This window comes from Solanum tuberosum, unplaced genomic scaffold (genome assembly GCF_000226075.1).
Source record: "Solanum tuberosum cultivar DM 1-3 516 R44 unplaced genomic scaffold, SolTub_3.0 scf00032, whole genome shotgun sequence".
Taxonomy (NCBI): Eukaryota; Viridiplantae; Streptophyta; class Magnoliopsida; order Solanales; family Solanaceae; genus Solanum; species Solanum tuberosum.
The window spans coordinates 1091387-1110491 of NW_006238958.1; the positions used below are offsets into that span (position 1 = coordinate 1091387).

The 19105-nt window shown below is 34.5% G+C and overlaps 3 protein-coding genes across 4 annotated transcripts; 1 reads left to right on the forward strand and 2 right to left on the reverse strand.

Moving 5' to 3' along the window:
- The first annotated feature begins 205 nt into the window (after positions 1-205).
- Positions 206-3224, forward strand: LOC102589288 (uncharacterized). The gene is made up of 2 exons (XM_006341961.2): positions 206-635; positions 2860-3224. Exons 1-2 carry the CDS (start codon positions 279-281, stop codon positions 2887-2889), a joined length of 387 nt encoding a protein of 128 aa, XP_006342023.1. The 5' UTR covers positions 206-278; the 3' UTR covers positions 2890-3224.
- Positions 3225-3380: 156 nt separating this feature from the next.
- On the reverse strand, positions 3381-8678 carry LOC102589617 (uncharacterized). Of its 2 annotated transcripts, none has more exons than XM_006341963.2 (7): positions 8365-8678; positions 7337-7948; positions 5027-5214; positions 4702-4925; positions 4428-4624; positions 3839-3964; positions 3381-3750 (listed from the first exon to the last, which is right to left on the reverse strand). In XM_006341963.2, exons 1-7 carry the CDS (start codon positions 8515-8517, stop codon positions 3652-3654), a joined length of 1599 nt encoding a protein of 532 aa, XP_006342025.1. In that variant the 5' UTR covers positions 8518-8678; the 3' UTR covers positions 3381-3651. The 2 variants fall into 2 exon arrangements, with proteins under 2 accessions (XP_006342025.1, XP_006342024.1); XM_006341962.2 differs by having other exon boundaries at positions 5027-5217.
- Positions 8679-11586: 2908 nt separating this feature from the next.
- Positions 11587-17542, reverse strand: LOC102590158 (auxin response factor 5). The gene is made up of 14 exons (XM_006341964.2): positions 16761-17542; positions 16446-16561; positions 15631-15729; positions 15476-15532; positions 15221-15373; positions 15032-15116; positions 14805-14895; positions 14481-14645; positions 14277-14399; positions 14094-14169; positions 13851-13986; positions 12519-13774; positions 12100-12290; positions 11587-11945 (listed from the first exon to the last, which is right to left on the reverse strand). The coding sequence occupies exons 1-14, from the start codon at positions 16861-16863 to the stop codon at positions 11807-11809; spliced, it is 2790 nt and encodes a 929-aa protein (XP_006342026.1). The 5' UTR covers positions 16864-17542; the 3' UTR covers positions 11587-11806.
- Positions 17543-19105: the final 1563 nt, after the last annotated feature.

Here is a 19105-nt window from a genome sequence, read left to right on the forward strand (position 1 = left end):
TGTGGTCTTAAATATATCAACGTAATATATTGATCATTATTAAATATAGAAAGGTGCATAAACTTATAATGGAAGGAATAATAGAATTGTTTAATTACCAAAAAAAAAAATTTAATAAAAAGTTTTTTATACTTGCACAATTACTTAAAAATTAAATGTGAAATAATTTTTATTGCCCACTTAAAAATAAAATCCAAATATATACTCAAAACTCAAAACTCAAAAGAGAGGGGAAGCAGAAATCAGTGTAGCCAAAAGAGGAGAAAGAGTGAAAGAAGATGTTGAAATTCTTGTCAAAGGTGAAAATCGAATTCAATGCCTTAGATCCACGCATAGCTTCATGTATGGAGTTTTTGGCTCAATGTAATGCTCCTAAAGCCAAAGAATCAAACCCAAGTTGCCAAGTTCAGGTCAAGCGCCGCACGGATGACCATCCACCGCAAATCTCTGTCACTTTCGTCAATGGAGTCGAGCAGACCTATGATGCAACTACTACACCGGCACAGAATATCCGTACCATGATTCTTGAAAAGGGTCAGTACCTTGAGACTGAACAGATGTTTCGTGAAGCTGGTGAGAAATGGCCTGTTATCATTCCTGATGAAGAGCTTAAACAACCATTTCTTGGAATAAAGGTGATAGCTTTTTCCCTTTTCCATTGATTGTATTTGAATTTTTGTTCTGATTTGGTTGAGGCATATTGTCGAACAGGTTGAGTGTATAGCTTTTAGACCTGCTTATGTTTCTTCTTTTAGTTTGGGTTGTGTTCCCGGGTTGGGGTTGGGGTTGGGAATGGGGGTGCAGTAGCGGAGTCGGAATTTTCAATAAGGTGATTCAAAATATAAAAAAGTAATTACACACAAAGAAACCAAATGAATCAAAAATAAATTATTGACCTTGTGTATGTAGTGTAATTTTCAAGTGCTTGCACCCCTAACTCTGCCCTCAAGAGGGGGAGAGAAGATTATGATCTTTCTATAATTTTCTGAAATTTGTAGCTCTGTATAGATATGCTTCTCCAAGGATGATATAGTTTGTTTGTGATCCTCTATAGCTGGACTGTCTAAATTGGATGATGAAATGAGAACTCTTTTGGTGTGCTGGAGGTGTTGCATTCATGATTACTGTTACTATATTGTAGCTCGTCCTGTACTTTTGAATCTGGGGCATCCTTATTTGCTATTTTGTATATCCCATCCTGATTGAGCTCTTATCTGATGATCTATATTTCAAATTGGAACTTTTGTTTGCTAATCTTTAACGAATCCGTGTTTCTGGGTTTGTTAGCATCTGTACTGCCTATTGTTATCAACTAAAACATGAAAACTAATAAAAACTCCTTCCAATTTGCATAAACTTGAGTAGAACAGTAAGATGTTCTCTTGTAGTAGTTAGTGGCTATCAGTTTACCTAATTGTATGCATATGACTATGTTTTAAGATCCCTCACGTAATAATTTGTTGACAAAGAATAATAGGTTAATATTTGTTTGGTGAATATTATAACAGGTTAACATTCTTGAAATACTTTCATATCTCCTTGATTTTAGAAGGTAAATGTTGCATTTACTAGCTCTTCTATATGCCAATGTGTGGCTTTGTGTGTGTGTTTCTTTAAAATGATATGCGAGACGATTCTTAGATTGCTGAAGGTATGTTTAACATGCGGAGAGTAGCCCACTATCATAAAGAAGGGATCTTTATATCATGAAAGGAGATGCATTTAAGGTTTTTGCCTTTCTAGTTGTCAGTATGTATCATTTAGGTTTTCATAAGACATCAGTTTGATGGATCTAAAATTGCATTAGTCAGTTATCCCAAAAAGATCAGTGTAATCTAGACGATGGCCAGAGTTGTGATTAGAGGTGCTGCGATAAAGCAGTTTTTGTCTCACTTATTACTTTCTACAGATAATGTAGTGGTTTTGAGGAGCTTTGTGGCTTGATATCAGACCCTTGGAAAGATTATGTAAGATTAATTGTATAAGAGACTTTGAGGAACTTTCTGTTTTTAACCGGACCATTGATAAGAGCAAGAATATATTTCTTTGTAGTTGATAGTTGATACTGATTTGGTTGCCACTGAAGAGTCACTTGTGTTGGTATGCTTCAAGATCAGTTGCTAGTTATTAGTCTAGGAAGGTAATGTAGTCTAGGAGTACTTCTTTGTAATAAAATGAACTTCTTTATTATGTACATAAACTGATTGATTAGGGCTAAGTTACCTGAGGTCTTTCCCCCCAAAAAGGGAAAGTTACCGTGTAGAAGACAATTGTCGTGAAGGAAAAAGCAATTGGAAGTGTTAGATATCTGTGCTTTTAGATGTTGAACCTATGAAGCATGGACACCAAATTAAGCTCAGACAGCCTATCAATTGCTTTTAGGTTTTCAACATGCCCTACAAACTAGCCTTAAGTGTGTTTAATTCCTATATTTCTCCTCTTGTTCCCTTCTCTTTTCCACTTCTTTTTTCCCTCTGTTCTGCTTGTCCCGGAAAAACTGTTCTTCTTCGATTTGAATATGAAAGAGATCTGGACATTTAGAATCATATGCATTTCTTTTTCCCCAGAGATATAAGTCATGAATTACTCTCTTATCCTTATTCCTTTTCAGAAAAAAGTTACCTTTCCAAGTAAATTATTTCTAGTGCAAAGAATGTTCTCCCAAGAACTTTGAAATTATTCGTTGTTGACCACAACCTTGTTCTGCATTGGTGCTGCTTAGGTTTGAGAACTTGTTGAAACTGTTAGCTAGTTGAGAGATAAATCACTAGCTACTTGTACCAACAAGCGTATTGTCTATGTAAAACTTCGTTTTTCCTAATTATTCATTTGGTACTGTATTTCTCTACAAATTTTCAGCCAAAGAAAGCAGAAGAGAAGAAGCAATAATCAAAGCTACTCACACCTAGCTTCTCATCGGGGCATTTTCTCAGCGTTAGATCAGCTATATGACATTCCAGAGAGATGAATCTTCAAATAGGGGCAAAGCTAGCTTTTTGTTGCATTTATGTCAACAAGAATATTAGATTTGTACTAGATCATGAATTTGCTATCCTTTGTATTGTGAGACTTTGAAGTGCCTTCCCAATCCTCATTTCTTCTTCCATTTATTCCTGCAAAAGAATAATATTTCCTTCCAAACGGTTTGATCTCATTTTGGAATTGACTCTTAATACTTCTGTCTTTGAAGTAAACAGTGGTATGTGCATTTTCTGGCAAAGTTATATTTGTTTCAAAGTAATTGATATTCTGGAAAAACAAGAAGTTATTACTTTATTCAAACTGTTTCAATTAGAGCAGTATCAATTAAGTGAGGAGGAGATAAAATTAATCTAGACATGCTCTTATAATATAACTATCAAATGTCTTATCTAGGATTGTACAAAAATCATAGATGGTGGATAATATTGACCAAACAGAGCATCTCAAATCTAGTATACATCTTACATAAAATGCATTATGTTTGTTTACTACATAAACTTACTCACTTTTGACACTAGAGATCACAGAGAGTGCGTGAAATAGAGACTTTGAAACCAAACATACAAATCTTATTCAAAGTGAAGTAGCATATAAAACTTGAACATCTCCTTATGTACATAATGATAAAAGTTCTGGATCGTGTGAAATCTCTTCTAGTGAAGAATCAGCTCATCGATCTTCTCGACGAACTCTGTTAGGGTCAGAAACCATATCCATCATCATTTTCTCGGGGGAATCTTCCCAATTTCCAAATGTTTTCAAGTCAACCTGTAGATAATGTTAAGATAAAAATTTGTGTTATCATGCTGCTCATAACATGATGAAGCAGTGATAATGTCCACTGAAGTCATATTACCTTTCGTCTTTGCTCAGTAAAGAGTTCTTCCCTCTTTTTGTACGATGATTGAATATCTCTAGCCCTTTTTCCTCCCAATCCCAATACCTCCACATCCATAATCGAAGCTTCAACTGGTAAGAACCCCTGAATATGGCATTGAGATGATTGAGAACTTCAGAAGAGAAACAACAAGAAATTCTAAAGAGCAATGGTCAGCATTTGAAGTATTACCATTTATACAAAAGGCATTTTTCCTTGGTACTTATACAAGAAATAAAAGCTAGTAGCTAATGCTAATCAAGTCACAAGTATATTAAACAAATGTATGCAAGCAAAAGAGTGGATATGTTGATTTGTGTTTTTACCGGATCCATGTGTTGCAGACTCTAAGCTAGTTTTGCAAATTTATCACAGTTACAAATAAAATCAATAAATGCCAAGAGCAACTTCTTTCTGGTCAAAGAATGAAAGCTTTGTTTGACTAACAGAGGCATGAAGGGGAACAAACAATATGGAGGAAGCCTATACAACTATGCTTTTTAAAGATAATCTAAGTATTTTCACACCTCTGCCATATATAGGCATCTAAATGACTCATCTACTATACCTGGTCAGGGTAAAGAGGACCATGATGGTAAGTTTTGTCACAAGCATGATGACGAACTATAACTTTAGCAAAATCTTCATCCACAAATATTCTTTCATTGCCAGAGGATCCTCCAAAAGCAAGTCCGACAGGCTTCGGATGAGCTTCATATTTAACGGTTCCATGCAAGTGGCTGTAAACAAAGTTTTTCTCCTTTCCTGTCAAAGAACATATATTAGCCTTAAGCACATCATTCATGTAGAACTCTCCGAGCTGGTAAGACCAGATACACTACCTGAAGGTGTGAACACATGAAAAACTGGACTGATGGAGTATAAACTACCAGACGTCCCATAGAAAGTGTCATGATTTTCTAAACCCTGATGAATGAGAGCACCAATAATCCATCTCCTTGCATCATTATTGGTCACATGAGCAGAGATGAGAATTAGCAATGGAGCATTATATCCTTCAATATTTGACCAGAATCTATTCAGACCTTTTCCATGAAGGGAAGACCTGTAGGTTGGGAGAAAAATGAAAATCAATTCATAAAGATAGAAAGTAATACAAGAAATTCACAGAGTTCGACTAATAGTTGACCTAAGCCAGGTACTAACCGATAAAGTAGGTAATCATCTACTTCCTCTGCAGCACTTGGAAAGCATACTTTTGAAATTTCTTCACTTAAAGTGCCCCTCAATGTAAGTGAGATAGCCCAAGCCCTTCCAGAATTAAGGAGATGGCCAACGCTCATTTCCTTTGCAGAAATATCATGCGAGAAAAGGTCCGGTTGGTCAAGTTTTTCCTGCTATTAGTTCAACTTCAGAATTAGTTATTGCAGAATTCCAATTTCTTGATCACAGTGCGGTAAGTGTTGATATATAATATGGCATCAAGGGCAACAAATAACAACTGTGAAACTTGCATAACTGCTTATCTTCGTCTTTTATCAAGAAGACAATAACACAATCTGCCAGAATATGAAGCACTTGAACTCCAATAAAAATCTGGTTATGGGTTATTGTAAGATGTCAAACTCAAACTAGAGTTCTACTTGGACAACAAGCTTTAAAGATAGCCTTGAGAGATGAGAAAGGTGTTGTGTGTTGGTTCATAGCTTACTTGTTTTTCTTCCCTCCATTCTTCTGCCATTGTCTTTTTATATCAAAGACATGGTCCCGAAGTGGAAGACATATTAGTCTTGAGAGATTAAAAAAAGGTGATAAATAGATGTTACAAAACACTCGATAGAATTAGGCATTTCAGAAGACGGGAAATATTGAGTTGACCTTAAGGTAGTGATGCAAGACAAAAATATATAACATATAAAGAGTAGTAGTAGTTGATGATATGAGCTTAAACGAAGAAATGAGGATTCATGTAGCTGACCCCAATTTTTTTGGGACTAAAGCGTAGTAGTAGTTGTTTTAAGTGAACTATTTTGTTCAGATGAGCACCACGAAAGTGCTATGATGTGCATAAAAATGTCTAGACATTTGTACCCAAAAAAAGGAGTCAGTGAAATCCATGCCAATTCTACATTACAGAGGTTCTCTTCGCATGCGAGAAAACTACATGAGGCACAACATGCACAGAAGTAATCTAATGAAAAAGAACAACTTACAAATTGAAAAACTACTCGCACTAGATGTATGCTTTTTTTTCCTAGTAAAATATAGATAAAAGCAAATGTAGACCTCAAGAGTCAAGACTATGGTTCACGTGCTTTCTTTTTGTTCTGCCCCCCACCCAGCACCAAGTCCTGAACCTAGCAGTGAGAACAACCAAGAGATGCAAAAATTGAAAAAGGAGGACAAATGATTGACATTAAATAGCAAAGTAGTAAATAACTAAACATAGATGGAAGACTCCTCCAGTTAAATCATTGCAACCAGCAAACAAACTTATCATTTCTCCAATTAGATATGAAAGGCTTGAAAGCACAACAGAAATATTGTAACTGACTGAACTTAGAAATCTGTATAGTACCCTAGTTTGTTGTTAAGTATGTTTCGACTATCACATTATTGTATTGTTGTTTTTGGTAGACTTTGCACTGTTACCTTATTACTTGTTGTATTCTCTTCACTGTCTCCTTCTTTATACCTCCTTCTTTGTACCTGGATTTGTTGCACTTGAGCCGAGGGTCTTTCGAAAACAACCTCTCTACCTCCACGAGGTAGTAGTAAGGTTTGCATATATTCTAACCTCCCCAGACCACACTTGTGGTATTTCACTGAGTATATTGTTGTTGTTGACTAAATTTAGAGATCTAACCATTACCTCAACAACGGGAAGCATCAAGTACATGGCACCCTTTGATAACAGAACTAATTACTCTTGTTATTTCAGAAGACTTGTATTGACTAGTAGCCATTGGGTAACAAAACCAATTGCAAATATTCAGTAATTCACTTCTAAGAAAGACTAGCTTATCAAGCATGTTAACGGGCAGAAACTCCATGGTGAAAACTGAAGACACTCATGGGTTAATTGTTCTTTCATTTAGGATATACACTACTCTCTCTATTGTCTCAATTTATGTGAGACTCCTTCCTTTTTAGTCCGTCTCAAAAAGATGACACCTTTCTATATTTAGTAGCAATTTAAATTTAAACTTCTCATTTTACCCCTAATAAGATGATTTATAATCGCACAAATATCTATGACTTATTTTGAACCACAAGTTTCAAAAGTGTTCCTTTTCATTCTTAAACTTTGCGCCCAGTCAAACACTTCCACATAAATTTAGACGAGGGAGTATGACATTTTTCTCTTTGCCCATAAGAATTAGTCTTGTGAAACCCTTTGGACATATTGAAACACCTACTTTACTTAGTTTCTTAATGCACATTGCCTTTATGATATCAAAAGAATCAATCAATACAAGACACATCCGTGAATTTTTAAATTTAAAATGGGAGTACCTCGTGAGCGGCTACGTAAAACAGTCTAGCATGGACAAATTTTCCAAAGCAATCGGAGAGGCTTGGCACCGTCTTCAAAGCCCACATTATAATCTTTGCAACAGGAAGTTGTATATCCATATCTAAAATGCTGGTCTCCCATAAATCCATTTTTTTATCAGCTTCAGCACAAGAGTCTATAGCTGACAAAACCAAATGTGTAACATCTGGAAGACCAGAATCACCTAAACTAGACGAAGCCTTCAACTTGTTCGAGTCCCACCACATAATCCAACACATAGAAAGAAGCATCTGAACATCAACAGGCAATAAAAATCCACTGATTTTACAATCATCCTCATCGGAAACGACCTGTAGTTTTTCCGGAAGACCTGCCTTAACAGATATCATCCCAAATAACCTCAACAAACTATTAAGCGAAGCTGAACTAACTGTCCTTCCAGAACACTTTATATAGCCCTTTAGAAACTCAACCCAACTGATACCTCCCTTTTCAGACAAGAAAAACAAGTCAACTATTGAAGAACTCAAATTACTCATCAAAACTGGAAATTCCTTTGGCACTACAGACTCTTCGTTTGTTGATCCATCAATAGAGAACCCAAAACATTTCTGTAACCAACAACATAAATTAATCACAAAACAATAACTAAACACAGAAAATTCATGAAAGTTCCAACTTTTGCTACAAAAGCACTTGTGGTTTATGCAAAAAAGGTCTCTTAAATGTAAACATCTTAGCACAACCCAAAAACAACTCAAAAACTGAAATGGGAGATCCATAAATTCCACCAAAATTCCAGTTTTTACTAGAACCCCATTTGTGGGTGATTCAAGAATAGTCACCAAAATGCAAATTGAGCACAGATAAGCAAAAGGGTAAAGTTTGGAAAATCCATAAATTCCAAGAAAATTTCAACTTTTGCTAAAACCCCACTTGTAGGTAATTCAAACAATGTCACCAAAATGCAAATTGAGCAAAGATAAGCAAAAGGGTAAAACTTTATGAGCGGAACAAAAAGAATTACCTGAAGGGAATGAATGGGGATGGAGTGAGTTTGAGGATCAGAAAGAACAGAGAAAGCTTTTTGAAGATTAGGAAGAGCTCCAGTTGAAGCAGCTATAGATTCTGCTTCCCGTTGCTCCGGCGACACTTGCTCGGCCGATGAAGATTGACCCATTTCTTCTTAACTGGAGTCCGATAGACAGATTTTCCCTTTTGCCGGTTGTCGTCGGTGGAAGATTAGAAGTTCAAAGCATCAAGGAATTGTAGAGAAAAGACACGTATCAATAAGATTTATATACATTTCGATTATGTGGCTCTTTGTGCCACCCAAAAGACAATAAAATATTGAGGGAATATTTATTCAAAGATTAGAAACTAGTAGTACTCATACTCATGGATATCGTATTAAAAATTTAAAAAAAGATTTTTTTGCCACGTGTCATAAATATTTTGCACTTAGCTAATGCAATGCAATATATTGTCAAGGCAGGTGATATCAACGTCTTACAAAAATGTCAAGACGAGTGCATTATTGTCAAGTGATCACGAGATCACAAGTTCAAATTATGAAATTAACATCTTACAAAAATGCAAGATAAGGTTGATGCTATATATCATTTATAGTTGTCACACTCCTTTTTTGACTTGGAATGAAAGGGTTTTTTCATTTTAAGTGACTGTATTGATTAGGGATTATTTTATTTTATTTTTCAGAGTCGTCACTTGGAATTGAGTTATGGTGTTTCAAGTCACCTTTTTGTTTAATCCCTAATCAAAAGGAAATGACTCTTTATGTGGTCTGCGAACTAGAAATTCGGATAAAGAATTTTGTTGACCGAGGGGAAGGTATTAGGCATTCCTCGAGTCCCGTGGTTCTAGCACTGTCGCTTTTATTAACTTATACTTATTTTAACTATTTTTTGGATATATTTTATATGCTACAGTTTCACTCGTATTTTTATTGTTGAACTTTTATTTGGTCTCGACCTAGATACGTAACTGCATTCTTGGTCTTGACGTTTAGAAACATAGATGTCTTCTTTGCATCACACTTATTAACTTTATCTAAAAGTGTTATTTTAAGTTAATGAAATATAATTATATTTTTAGACAAGGTGCGTAACCGCATCCTTGAGTTTATTTTAATGTCTCAAGATGTGTAATCACATTCTTAATCGAAACAAATATTTTTAACGGGTCATATATCCGTCCTAATGTTTACCTATTGCTAGAAAGCTTAAGCGTATTATTAGTGACTAAATTATTTTATACTATTTATGAATACTATTTAAATAATAAAAGTCTAAAATCTTAAACAAATAAAAAAAAAGTTATTTTCATATTCAAATTTGATATTACATTTTTAGTTTACTTACAAGTTATGACAAAAGCCAATAAAAATAAAAAGTAAAAATTTGCAACTCGTCATCTCTTAATTTTTCTAAAATAAACATTTTTAATAAAGATGACTAAACAAACTATTAGAATAATTCTTTTAGACATTTAGTTGATTTTGATTGGACACAAGAGATACTTAATTGATAACAACATATGGTACAAAATGAAAAATAATGTACAATAGAATAAATAGGAAATATTTCAATATTATTGTGTCAAAATTAAACACATCTAAATTTCGATCAAACTTCATAACATTGGAATTTACATAATCATAAAAATAAAAATACAAACGGTACCTCTTACGAAAATTCAATTCACAAAAAGGAAACAATCCTAATAAGGAATCACGAACTCGAAACTACGAAAGAAAACCTCGACCTCACTTTTGTTTGTGAGTGAAAGAAAAGATATATATGAGGGTGTATAGTGTGTATATTTTTTTGTTTTGTCTTCCGTATGTGTGCGTTGTGTTGTGTGTTGGTGTAGTTTTTTGGTAGTGCAGATGTGTTTTTCTTTTTTTCTGATTTTTCTTCTCTTTTTCTGTACGTTTTTTGTATGTGAATGTGTATTTTCAGAAGTAGGGGTATTCACGGTTTGGTTTGGGTGGATTATTGGTCAAAATCAAAACCAAGTCAACTTAATCGGTTTTAAAATTATCAAAACCAAACCAAATATAATATACATTTATCGGTTTGGTTGTTTTCGGTTTTGGTTTGGTTTGATTTGGTTTGGTTCGGTTATTCGATTATTAACCATACATAAAAATAAAAGAAACAATTTATTCAAAACGTGAAAAAAGTGACAACAATCCATTCAAACAAAAAAATAGTTAGAATGACCGGCATTACAAAACTTTTGATCATTCAATTTACTGAATAAAACTTCAAAATTCACTAATTTTGGCATAGAAGGAAGAGACAATGACATTTTCAGTCCCCTAAGAATTTCCATAGACACTCATATACATGAAACCAATAAGAAAAAATTTTCTCACCTTGGACATATTTTCTTTCATAAGTAAATTATAAATAAATTTTGATGAACATATCTAAAATCTTTAAAATTGTTTATGAATATAATATATTATGTATGTATAATAATAATAAAATTTATGTATATAAATTGTCGGTTCGGTTCGGTTCGGTTATTTCTTCAATTTTTTTCGAACAAAACCATAACCAAACCAAATACTATCGGTTCTTAACAATCTAAAACCAAACCAAACCAAAACCCAAATTAAATCGGTTCATTTAATCGGTTTGGTTTGATTTTATCGGTTTGAATCGATTTTTATCCAAACCATGAACACCTCTACTCATAAGTATAGGTATTGTGTTTAGGATATAGGGGTGGGTAGTGGGTGAGAGTAATGGTAAAAAAAAATTTGTTTTTAAAATTAAATATAATACATAATATAAAAATATCAGCTAATAAGAATACAAGAATAAATGTATAGCTACTCTAAATTATAATTAAGAAATACTATCTTATTATTAAATCTAAGAAAATACATTTTTTTTGGAACTTTCCATTTCTTTTTTAAAAAAAAAAACAATAAAACTTAACTTAAAAAATGATTTCATTTTTGTTGTTTTCAAATCTTTTAAAATAAACTTAATAAAATAAGATAAAAGTAAAAAAATATTTAATTTAAAATTTTAAAATATTTAAACTCTAAAAATGGTGTAAAAGTTTAGATTCGACCAAAAATTACGTGTCTACAATAATCTGCTCTTAGTGAAACCTGCATATAGCGAGAGCAGCTCTCGCAAACAGATTGTACTTTCATTTCCAAATCAGAACAACTTTCTCCATTAAAAACAGCCTTTTAAGACAAACAAGATGCAGCTGAAAACAACTCTAATATATGGAAGGCAAAGTTCAATATGCTAAAGCTGTTTTCTTACAGAGTCATCAACACTCATAAATTACAACACTAATATAACAGAAACCTAGTGAATCCTCTTCTTCATAAGTTGTTCAACAACAATACATTTGCATGTTGCTCCATGCAACTCTAGTGATCAATCACTGTGAACTCTCATAGATCACTTGTATTGAGCTCAGTTTGGAAATTCTGATGTTGAGCCATTTATGCCTTGCAATCCAGCAGAGTTCAGTAGCTGCATTCCTTCTTCTCCCATTTGCTGGACTTCAGTAGGCGATAAAATTCTGATGCATCGAACACATCCAACAAATTCCCTGCAAGACCATTCAATAGATATTAGATGAGCATCATACTGAGTTTGTTTCTGGATTATGCATTGTAAAGTTATTGATCTAAAGTTAAAAATGCATAGTATGCGCTTCATTTTGCAACCTGAATATGAGAGAGATTGTGTCAAAGAGAACTTACTCCCAAGGATCATCCCCAACAAGGAGGACATCATGCTCAAAATCCACATATACCAACTTCCAGCTTGAGCCTCGAGTGTCATTCAGAAGCCCCTCAAGTCCAAACATTCTTTCAATTTCAGACCGCAGTTCTTCATAATTTTTAAAACCAGAGACATCAATTGATCTTCCTACAGATCCAGTCTTCTGAATCTGTACACCAGTAAATCTAGTCAGATTAAAAGTGACCATTTCATAGCATATAAACGGATATATAATGAAAATGCAGAGGGAACTCAAAAACAAAGTGGTGAAATAAGTTTAAAGAGACAAAGAAGATTGCACAAGTAATGAGTTAACATAAGCATAGTATCTATCAACTCTGGAAAAACTTTGCTAGCAAGTACGATAGCACATAGCTACTACATATAAACTGCGTACCTTCGTAAATGTCCGCACACGTGGAGCGACTTGCTGCCATGAGCTATTCTGCAAAAGATTACATTCATCAAAATTTACATTGCTTGATGATGCACCACCTGAGTTGTCAGCAAATTCTTGTACAGAAAAATTCTGAGAATCTGCCAGGCTGGCTGATGTAATTTGAGATTGAACATCTTGACTAGAACTGATGTTGCCTAATAGAAAATCTGAAGGATTCTGGAAATCAGTATGCTTCAAATTGCAGAACTCATCTAACACTGTGCTCGAAACAGAATTATCGATCACTGTGCTCCCGCTGTTGCTATCAAAGTTAAGACAACTATATATATCACTTTGGTTATGGCTCTCCTCTGACAGGTCTTTAAAATCATAAGAATCGGGTAGGAATTGCATGTTAGTTATGTCTAGTGGAACCTGAAGGTTTGTCTGGGAAAAGCACTTAACATCATTCAACTGATGATCCCACAAATCCTGGCCAATTGGAGCTAATCCATGACCAATAGTATCAGGCAACATAAAAGAATTGTCATGCTTTGTCAAAGTGGAGGTCGACACAGGATATCTGAGCAATCCAGCAGCAGATTGGAGAGAGGACAGATTCCACTCATTATTAGTGGGGCATTGAAGGATATTGTTGGAACCAGCAGAATCAATTTGAGGGTTATGAGGAATGAGCCATGGAGTAGCTTGTAATTGAGAAAAGCTGTTATGGTGGGAAGCTGTCGCACTCGCTGTTGGAAGATCATGGGGACTTGCAGGCTTGATAGTCACTTTGTCTTCATTACACTGAAACTGATCTAACTTAACTGATGAATTACAAGTTTCTTTTCTTGGCTCGTAACTTTTTCCAATAACGTCAGTTTCTACTTTTTCCAGAGGTTGAGACTTCGCCTGCAGAGTTGCTTGCTGTGAAGAAATAGAGTTCACAACACCAACAGGTTGATTAAGGATGACTTCTGAATTTGTTTCACTTTGTGCAGGTGTAGCTTCTACAGTAATTAGCTCAGGTTTTTGGTTTCCTGCTGGTTGTATAACATTCCTAGCTTCCTGAGGTAGCGCAACCTTAATGTCTTGTACTGTGGGAACACCGCATTGAAGACCAGTAAGGCCAGGAGGAGGTCTTATCAGCATCTTCATTAGCTGTTCTGACCATAGGTTTGAGATAGAGGAACTTTGAAGATCCCCATATACATTTTCAGGAACACGCATGAAAGGGCGGTGCTGCATCAAACTGTCCCACTCAGTCGGTGCTCCTGTTGTAATCAAAAGTTAAAACTATCAGAAAATTTGAATAAATCAAATGAGAGGAAGAAGTAAGGATCAACTTACCCAAAAAGGTAGACTGGTAAGGTCGTTTGAGGCCTGCAGTCAGGGAAGGAAATATGAAGAGACTTTCTGGTGTCTCAACTTCCCATGGACTAACTCTATTCTGCTTGTCTCCACATCCAGGCTCATCCCACTCAACCTGTTCATATAAGCCGTGTCAAATTGATAAAAAACCATGAAGGGCCAATTAGCTCACATTCAGCAAAACATGATAATTAGCTATAATCGGTGTACAATTTTGATCACCTGAAGACACCGCCACTTGGAACCAGGCCATCTCAGTGGATCCAAATCACTAATGCCGCTAATAGTGCCCATATATCTGAAAAAGAGGACAATAGGACTTCAAAGTCAAATAAAGTGAATAAGATTGATTATTAGAATCTAATTTTAACAAGTGATCCCACGAATCCAGCACGGAAAGTTTACCTGCGTTTACCCGATTCCTCAGTTTCAAACATCATTCCAAACCTCATACCAACTGACAGTTGTGTGTTATAAACAGATTTTCTATATTTGGCCAAAGGAATGACAAACTCTGAAGGGCATGCCCTGTAGAAAATAAGCATCTAGTTATAGGCAATCTCACAGCTATGTGAAGTATGAAAATGGAAGCTGCATTATTAGGCATACCTAGGATTGTAGAATATTGTGAATGTGCTTCTATTAGCAGCAGCATGGGCAGCAGCAGCAAGTACTCCAATATGCATACTATCAGCAGACAGAACTGAAGAGGGCAATGAAGTTTGCTGACGGTTAGCACGCCTCACTCCCAGCAATAACTGTGACTTCTCATCCCTACAGCAGTAAAATTCAAAATATGAATCAGTGAGTGCAACGTAATGGATACTCTCTTGCTTGCTTACCATCAGAATGTTTGAAATTTTATAAGCACATAATTCTCAACATTGAATAATTCATGAAGCTGCAACTTTCATTACTATGTTTTTGCAATACCTGATAAATAGAACAGAGTCACCAGCTCTAAGGCGTTTTGCTCCAACAAACATGCTCCATCCGGTTGTGAGAAGATGTCGCTTTGGCTGCCCTACACAGTAAGACAAAACAAGGGGAATAAACATTAAACTGATAGCCAAGTGAATCATGAAAAGACGAACAACCACCACAACAAAGCGAAACAAAAGAGAGTAGAATTTTGTATAATCCAATTTCAGCATGCTCACCGCGGTATATGTGACGGAATGTCCAAGTATTATCATGCAAGTCTCGTACAACAAGCTCTTGAGTTGGAGGTTGCATTGAATAATCCTAAAAGAGCAAGTAAATACAACACAAGAAGCCAGGGAAACTTTTAAGTCTTCTTTTACTCCATCTTGGCAAATGTAATTCATACAACAAAAAATAAGCCTCACCAAGGGTGGGAACAGCTTTTCTGCTGCTCTTCTAGGAACAGAGAATCCACCATGTGTGCTTGTATCACTGGCAGTTAAAGTTTTACAAAAGAACTCAGTTGGATGCTTATTAGGCTTCAGCCCAAAGTCTGGAATGGGGAAGACATCTTTCTCCTGACCAAGAACACATATGAGGAAAGAATTTAAGCATGCATACTATCATTACATTATCATCTGTATAAAATTTTAGTACAAATAATAGATTTTTAAACTTACAGAATTCACAGGTTGGAGGCTCATTTGGGCATAGATCTCATCTGTCTCCTTATCTGCCTGTAAATGACAGGACAAACAAACAACAGTATGATATCAGACTAACTGCAGATAGTACTCCAATATAATAATAAAAGCATTATCTTAAAAGCACATACATGCAGGGTAACATTGTGAACTTGGCACAACAACTGAGAAGCAAGATTTGGATAATTAGGTATCTGTGAAGTTGCTGTTCTATTTGTGGAAACCGCCACCTGTTGCAACAAGTTAAATTTTTATCAGCTTCTCTTGGAAATAGTCTTATCTTAACAACCAACAAAGCACAAGCTGTGAATGGACAGAACAAATGACCATTGGACTCAGTAATCGATAGGAGATCTTTGCCTTTCATGGTTTTCCTAACTACACTAACAAAACTACCAGAATACATTTACCAGGATATCCATAGTTGCTTATATAGAAAGAAGTCTTAGATATTTAAACAAAAGAAAGAGAAATGCTTTACTAAGAGATCAGCATAAAATATTCTTAGCCATTAACTACAACTTGATTCAAGTTTAAATTCAACAAATACAGATTTACAACTTCTTGTATTGATTCCCTTCAACATTCTAATAGGACAAAAGAAAAGGAACTCAGAACAAAACAGTTCTCCTGGAACATTTGTTTGAACCAGCAGAATTAGACAGTATTTTCTTGGATATAACAAACAAACTCATAAATCTGTGGGAAACCTTTAAAAAAATAAAACTTGCACATCAAGTACTTGGTACATTATTTTCTCCCATTCACCCACAAAGCACCACATCAAGCTGTTCAATCAATTTCTTCAGATAAAGGGTTTGAAGAACTAGGATTGAACAATTCCGTCGAAAGTCGATGCTAACAGATCCAAATTCAGACAATTTTGAAAAGAAATGATAATAAAATGTAGCTGTACAAAACAACAATAACAGGAAAAAGATCACACCTGTTCACTGTGCCCCTGTGGGAAGTAATACACAAGGCTTCCAACCTGAGGCAAAGTCACAAGTGGGCCAGCACAAGCATGCCACAACTCAGAACTAATATGCTTCCTTCCTCCTCCTATATTGCATCAAGATTCAACAAAATCCACGTAAAGATTCAATTTTTACAACTATTAAAACTAGATAGTCAATTTCAAGATTCATTTTTTTATATTTTGCCTAGTCTGAGCTGAGCTCGTACACAACTCCAAACACCAAAGCCTTCATGTTTATGCAATAAACAAGAAAAAAAAACAAGAATTCACAAGGAAGCTAACCAGTATGATCCTGCATTCCCTTCAACAATTTCATTTCCTCAAGTAGAGTATGTGCTCCACTAACCAAACTCCCTGGCTTGTTCTTTTCTTCAACAGAACCCATAAAAACCTCTGTGATTTCCTTTACATCAACCCCAAAACCAAAACCAAAGAACCCATCTTTCCAAAAAAAACTCCCACTACCCACCAATCAGCAAGTCAACAAGATGACATCTTTCTTAGTTCAAACTAACAAAACTGCCAACCCACATTCCAAGTCAAGGGAATGATTCTTAAGAGGAATGAAAACATACTACAGAACATGACAACATTTTCTTGGAGAATAAAAGACCAAAGAGAGAATCTAAGTTATTATGCAAGAAAACAATCTAATTGGACACAGAGAGCATGCCCAAATAATCCAAAACCAAAGAACAAACACCCACCCTGCAAAAAGGGTCTTTCTCTCTGCAATCTAAGTGGGCCTTACTCTCCATCAACACCCCATCAAAGCAAATTCCTTTCTTCTTTTTTTTCAATTTTTGCAAATTATAAGGAAGAATATAAAGAAAAAAACAAAGAGGGGTCAGTTTATTTTTCCATCAAAGCACGCGGACCAAAGCATGAGGGGTCTTTAGCTATCAATTACCTTTGTTAAAAAAAAAAAAAAAAAACTTTCTTTATCATCAAAAGAAACCGACCTTTCGATGAAAGTGGTCATCATTCTGATTCCTCTCTTTCTAAGCTTAGAAATAAAAACCCCAAAAATCCCTTTTCAAAAAAAAGATGATAAAAATGAAAAAGATTCAATTTTTATTAGTATTTTTTTCTTCTCTGCAAATACTACTACTACTACTGTTTTCTTGAAAATGGAAAAGAGTGTTGCATGCTCTTATCCTGTACACACTCTTTCTCTCTCTGTATAATATTTTAGGTTGATTCTTTTGCAGCTTTAGAGAGAGACTCTTGCAGCTAAAGAGAAAAAAAAAACAGAGGGGGGAAAACTAAGCTAACACGAAATCGTACTAATAACACTTTGGATGAAGAAAGTTAGGAATTGATTAAATATAAGAAATAATACTAATAAAGAAATGAGAAAACGTACTTTGCTTGCTAAGCTTTCACACAATACTATAGTAAATTAAGTTAAGATCGACTATCTGAATTCATAAACATTGCTAACATAGTAACATCGATCAAGTCTTATTTGCACTGTATTTTCGTAAAAGGTTATTTTCGAAATTCCTAACTTCTCATTTATCTTTTTTAATGGATATATTTATAATTATGGGTTATTTGGTTTGTTACCGCACTAATCTAATTTAATATTTTAAAGCTACACATTTTTTATTGCACGAATTTGTTATTGGTGGGAGGTATATAGTGGAGTAATTTCCCTTGTATATGATTTTAGAGAAATTTCCACACCTTATTAATTCGAGTATCTCTCAAAATGTATATACTTTAATAATCAGAGTGTCTGAATCAGTTTATACGTACTTTGAATAATTTTATATATGTTATCTTTCATCAACATAGATATTTGAAATAAAAATAACTTTCTCCATCAAGATTAGGATAAAAAGATATTACTATTAATTTTTAATTGTATCATTGATCATTAAACTATATCTTAAATATTGCTCAACATTTATTTTTTTAATATAATTTCAAAGTTGGATATACCTTTCTTGATATATCTAAGTAGGGGTTTACGTTGTGCTATTTACTCTTGAATTTCATAATGTCTAGTCTTGGACATGACACGAAGTCTTTGAATCCCACATTATTTTGTAAATATATGTTATAGTTATTTTATCTTATATCAGTTCATTTTTAATCTCATAATCTATCTTTTGAAATTGATCTTTTTCGTTTCTAATAATTTTCGTAACCAGCTATGAAACGATCACTTATTACTTAAACTAAATAAGATAATCCTCAAAGATTCAACCACTAATACAAAATTTCATATCAATCAATTTTTCCAAATTTGAATAGAAAAACAAAAAGTGCCAAGAGTGGTAATGAGGAGGAATTTACATAAAAAATTTCTCATGTGGAAAGGAAGAAGAAAATGACAAAAGAAAAAATATATTTTTGGTATTAAATAAAACCAAGAAGAAATATTTTCTCGACGTGGGGTTTTCATTTTCCATCTTTTTTCAGTTTTAAGGGCAATTTCCTTTATCCATTGGATATTTTTTTCCACCCTCATATTTGACCCTTCCTAAGCGCGTGTAATACACAACGTCGGCGCATGTTAGCCTAGTCAATTTGTTTGAAAATATTTAAAAAGTTTTCATTTTTGAGACTTGGAAAGTACTTTGGAGGATTTACTAGGAAAAGGGTTCCTTGATTCCGCA